Below are 5,665 nucleotides of genomic sequence, written 5' to 3' on the forward strand. Positions count from 1 at the left end.
GCCAGGACAGGCTCCAAAGCCACAGAGAAACCCTGTCTCGAAAAACCAAAAAAAAAAAAAAAAAAAAGAAAGAGTAGGACTGCAGTGTTGGCCATGTGTGAGAGAAGAGGAAGGAGCCAGGGCCATCGTGGGCCACCAATGATATAGGGCTCTCCCACTGGGCAGATAGATAGGGGACTCACGCTAGCCATCCAGCCAGTGATGACTGACCATATGAGCTTTCCATTCCCAGTGTCATGTCATCATCACAGCCCTCACCCCGCATCACCCAGGTGTTAGAAATTCAAAGATGGAGATAAGCAGCCCAGCACTCTTGAACAGTGAGCACGCCAGTGTTTACATAGACCAGGCCCCACCATCTGTCACCAGGATGGAGCCGATGAAAGCCCTCAGGCAGAGAGGATCTTCTACATGGGCTGGTCTCGGTGCAGGAACAAAGCCTGCCAAGGAGCCCTGCTGCACCACCCCCCAGTATGCTCACCTGGTAGGACATGGCTGGGAGTTGCAACTTTCCACCTCTGGGGCTGGCTTCTGGGCTACTGCTTTGCACCGGGCTGGTGGCAGCGTCCTTAAGAAACCATCTTGGGCCTCCACACAGTGCACTAGCCGCTCCTGAAGACCCCCGCCACAGGACACGCTACATGGGCTGAAGTCTCCAGTAATCCAACTAAGGAGGAAAGGAACAGAACATCAGGCCTGTGGCCAGGTCCCCCAATTGGCTCAGGGGCACTGGATGGAAGGCAAGCAGGTCTGTCTTGCTGATCCCGATGAGACGCTTCTTCTGGTCGGGTCCAGGTCCTGTGTTTCCAAGCTGCTGTTCTATGACCAGCCTTGAAGAATGCCCCTAACATACTTCTGAACCTGAGGCAAGGTATTTATAGTGATGGCTGGGGCCTTCCTAGTCCCACACCCCATAAGATGGCCTTGTCCTATCCCTAGTCTGTTACCAGGTGGCAGAAGGCAGAGGAAGCCATGTGCTGGCCCTCCCACCGTTCTCCCTGGTAGGGTGGTCACCACCATCTTGCAATGAGAACCTGAGCTCAGAGAGGCCTCAGGACATCCAGACAAGGTGGCAGCAGAGACCACACACCAAACTGTGTCTGTGACTGTATGTACTCAAGTTTTGGTGTCCTCACTCGCAGAATGGGGACACTGACAGAGCCTGGTCCACAGAACTGCAGCTCAAGTTGTAAAACAACCCAGAGAAGGTTCCCAGTCTGCCCAGGCCACAGGAGTCACCACAGGCCAGGTGTCTGACCAGCTTAGTACTTACTATGGAGGGCAGGGGGCAGGGACACAGGGCTCTTGCCATGCAGGTGGCTGTGGGCTCCCTTGGCACAGGGAGCTATTCACCCCCTTGTTTTGAGCTTGATCTTGGCAGCTGTAGGTCACCCAGCGCAGCCCTGGAAGGGCAGAGCAAAGACTCAACCACCTCCACATGAGACCCAGCAGAACTGTAGGCAAGCCTTGCCCCGGGCCTCACCTGCCCCACAGCTCACTGAGCACGCTCCATGCACAGCAGTCCACACCCAAGTGGCCTGCTGCTTCGGTTCAAAGTAGGTAAAGGTGATGTCTGGGTGTGTGAGATCCCCATAGTCCCCTCTGTATCGTCTGTACACCTATACCAGGACAGGTGAGAGCTCAGGCCCTGAACAGGCACACCCTGGGGTGTCTGCCACATCCCCCTGTCCCGAAGCATCCAATCACTTCATTTCCTCGAGTCCTATGTTCCCAGACTCCAGGAGGCAGACGGGACTTGAGTGCCAAGTAGCTCTGAGTAATGCGGAACAGAACAGGGATGTACCAAGAAGGCGGTACATTTGGGGTGGGGGTAGTATGGGAGTGTTGATGAGGTTAGCAGTCCACAGCTAAGGTCATCAGGAGTAGTGTCAGGGCAGGGAGAGGTTCAGCAGAAGGGGTCAAGGTCAGGATGGAAGGTGAAGGCTCAGACCATTTTAGCTTTGGTCCACTCTTACACGCCTTTAGCAGAGCACACAGGGGAGACACACATGAATGAGGGATTTCTTGCACATCTCTCTATGAAAGCTTTCAGGGCCTCATGTGCTTCTGACCCCAAAGAAAAAGCAAGAGCCACCCTCCATCCCAAGAAGGGCCCCACATGCCAGCTGGTACAGGGACTTCTTGGCCCATGCATGGCCAGACCTTCAGCTCCACCGTACTTTCCTGGTTAGAAGGCAGTCCCTGATTCCAGCATAAAGTGTACCCTCTCTTTCACTCTCAGGCCTCTGAGGCCTTCTGCATGCTCTGGACACTGGCACATTTTATACTGATCTGCACTGCACTAGCCCTGTTGAGCGGCTCCTGCTGCATCTCACCTTACCCAGAGCCCGACTTGGAATAACTACTGCAAGGATTAATGAGCGAGTGAATACAGACAAAGAAGCAGATATTCAGAGCCACCACTGGAGGCCTGCTGACTCCCCACCCCACACCCTGCAGCCAGGCTGATCAGTGACCTGGATCTCCACATCGTCCCGGACAGGTCCCCGGATGTGAATCTCCTCTAAGTGGGGCAGCCAGTCCTCAGTGAGGGTCACTCTGTATTCCACGCGGAAGTCCTCCAGAAGGGAAGGGTATATGATGCTAGGTGAGATGCTGGTCTTCCCTGCCACAATGTAGTGCCCCTTGGTCCTCACCGCTTTGAGAACAGGGCCATCAGCACTGGGGAGTCGTCACCATCCCCCCTCATAGACCAGCAGTCTATTTGGTGGGATGGGACCACTCCTGAAAGGACAGGGTTAAAGATGGCAGCAAGATAAGGGGCAGGAGGATTTCTGCCAACAGGGTCTAATCCCCAAATCATGACCATAGCTCCTACCAAGGTTCTAAACCTGACCCCAGGGAACAGTCTTTCTGGTGTCTGATGCCATTCAGATGGCATCTTCATGAACTAAACCCCTCCTTCAGAATGTACACCTCTACCACATACAACCCACCCAGGAAGCTTTCCCAGAGTGGTGGTCCAGGCCATTATCTGGAAGCTGGTGAGGGCTGTGACCTCTGCCTCCACCGAGTATGCTCACATAAGGCTTCAGGCTCTAGGACCCAGGGCCAAGACCCCCTCCATGAGGTCTAAGCTAGCCTCTGAGACACTCGGGACAGGGTCTTCAAAAGGAGTTCTCTGAAAAAGGCCAGATTCCCAGCATGGTCATCGTCTGGGAATATGTCATATGTTCCTGGGACCTGGAGCCCCATCCAGCCTGATCCCCTCCACGCTTAGCTTCCATATTCCTTTTCAGGCAATTTTAACCTGCACCCTTCCCCCACCCACCAGATAGGCTTAGCTGTGAATGCAGCAGCTCTCGATGGGGTCTGGGTAGTTAGGGATCCCTCCCACTTTGCAGTGGTGTCAGGAGCAAAGACATCTCAGAGACTAAGGACACGGTAGCTAAGGGCAGGGAAGGATCCTTCAGTCATCTCACCCAAGTGTGTGAAGAGAGGCCTGCGGTTCACGATGCGTACGCTGGTCATGTTGGGAGTGACTGTCAGGAACGTGACATATTCTAGGAAGAAGCAAAGCAAGAAGGCTGCTTGAGCTTCATGGTCACCTACACCACTATCAAAGAAGACAATCATAGTTGGACAGAGACATGAACAGTGTCATAGGGCTGGTTTCAGTGGCAATGAATCCCCATCATGGTAAGAGCTCAACACCAGGCTGCAGGACCAACTGCAAAGACACTGGCAAGGCCAGGAGCATAGACCAGACCCAAGGCACAGTCAGAGAGGCAGGGCTCAAGTTCTCTGCTGATCTTGCAACTCAGTGCTGGCAAATGACATAGATAGATAGATAGATAGATAGATAGATAGATAGATAGATAGATAGATAGATAGATAGAAAGATAGATAAATCAAAGTCAAGCAAATTTACATCCCTGTCCAGGGTACTCTCCCTGCTGGGACACCTGAGTGGGAAGGAAGAAGTGACCCAACAATTACTCAGGGTGCTACTTGTTCCCTCTTGTCCTCCTCTCATCACAGCTACAGTGAGGGAGTTACTGGGATGTTACAATCCTGGTTGCCGGGGCAATGTTGCTGGAGTTTGAGTCTGCCATGAGAAGACACCAGAGAAGGAAGAATGAATTGAAACCCATGGGAAGGCACCCATAGCTGAGCCAGCATGTGGGTGCTGTGGCCTGAGTAGCCCAGGTTAACACTTTGGATGCTGGGTCCCTGTAGATTGCTGGGAAACCCACCCTTTATGCAGGGCAGGCCTACCTCTGGCTCTCCCAGCCGTGAAAGAGCCATTCTGTGGACTGCATGTGCTGTTGTCTCCTCCGCATACCTGGCACGCATCCCAAACCTTCTGGGAGTCCATCCTGCCATCACAGCCAAAGGTCTGTGCAAAGGGTGGGGGTGGAAGGCCTGTGTTATTAGGGTGCTGTTTTATTAGGTACCACAGCTCTGCTGGCTGTGAGACTCTGGATTGACATAACTCTCTGTGGCTTCCCTACAGAGCAACTGCACCTAGCAGGCTCCCAGGATGACTTTCTTAAGGTCACAGTTTGGCCTATAATATAGGCTGACTCCAAGTTCCATCCTGTTCCCAACAATACTCCCCAGCGACACAGGGCAGCTCTACTGAGCTAACCCCGTATATCACCTCTCCCTTTCCCTAGAACCTTCTTTTTTTATTTTGTCTTTTATTCATTTCATACACCAACCATAGTTCCCCCTCCCTCCCCTCCTCCTGCTCTCCATAACCCCCCAACCCACTGCCCCAGAACCTTCTACTGGGACAGGAAAGCCTTGAGTTCACAAGGACACTGGGTTGTCCATATACCTACCCTGCAGCTGCCCAATACACACAGACTCAGGGTCCCATCTTCCCGAGGACCACTTGGCACACAACGGGTCCCATCTAGGAAACTGTCTCCACGGCTCACAATGAAGTTCTCTCCAACAGCCCAGCACATGTGTCTGCACAGAGTGTCCCCTGGGAGGGCAGAGTGACAAGGGTTTAGTGCTCAAAGGTGCACAAGGAGGTCAGTGAGCTAGGTAGGAAGCTCCTCTGGGACCTGCTATCACAGCTCTGCCAGACAGGGTCCAAGTGGGCTGTCCTCCTAGCAGCCTCAGCTAACTGTACGCATGTGTGGCCAGGACCATGGTTCACCTCCAAGGCCGTATTATATTCTGGTCTCATAACCCTGACTCCTGGATTATGAGCCAAGGATCATGCTAGCATTTCCCCTGATGTATCTCCCGGAATCCCTCTAGCATGCCCAGAAGAAGACACGTCTAAGATAGAACCTCCCTGCTTACTATCTGAGGAGGCAGACCAAGCCAGAGAGCAATGCATGGCCCCTAGAATGCCAGAGTATGAGTCAAGTCCTGCCCAGCCAGCACTGGGGTGATGGAGACTGGGATGGTCCATGCTGATTTCAACTGAACAGGATCTATGGTCACCATCTAGGAGACAAGCCTCTAGAGATGCCGTAGAGATGATCTGGATTAGGTTAGCTTCTGGTCCCATTGTGAGAGACTCTCTTGGTTAGATTAATTGAGAGAACACCCATCCTAAAGTGGGCAGCGTCATTTTACAGACTGAGGTCCTGATCTACTGAATAAGGAGAAAGCATGCTGAATATAGATAATTCTCTCTCTCTCTCTCTCTCTCTCTCTCTCTCTCTCTCTCTCTCTCTCT

The 5,665-nt window shown here is 52.9% G+C and overlaps 1 protein-coding gene across 1 annotated transcript in view; it reads right to left on the reverse strand.

Moving 5' to 3' along the window:
• The window catches only part of Adamts13 (ADAM metallopeptidase with thrombospondin type 1 motif 13), a 37,012-nt gene that overhangs the window by 13,938 nt on the left and 17,409 nt on the right, over nt 1-5,665 (reverse strand). Inside the window, 7 exon segments of the mRNA XM_005346224.2 lie at nt 482-667; nt 1,274-1,403; nt 1,484-1,619; nt 2,478-2,659; nt 3,444-3,524; nt 4,240-4,360; nt 4,809-4,957. Of these exon segments, the coding sequence (XP_005346281.1) occupies nt 482-667; nt 1,274-1,403; nt 1,484-1,619; nt 2,478-2,659; nt 3,444-3,524; nt 4,240-4,360; nt 4,809-4,957 (985 nt within the window).

The sequence above is a fragment of the Microtus ochrogaster genome, chromosome 4 (assembly GCF_000317375.1).
Source record: "Microtus ochrogaster isolate Prairie Vole_2 chromosome 4, MicOch1.0, whole genome shotgun sequence".
In the NCBI taxonomy this organism is placed as follows: Eukaryota; Metazoa; Chordata; class Mammalia; order Rodentia; family Cricetidae; genus Microtus; species Microtus ochrogaster.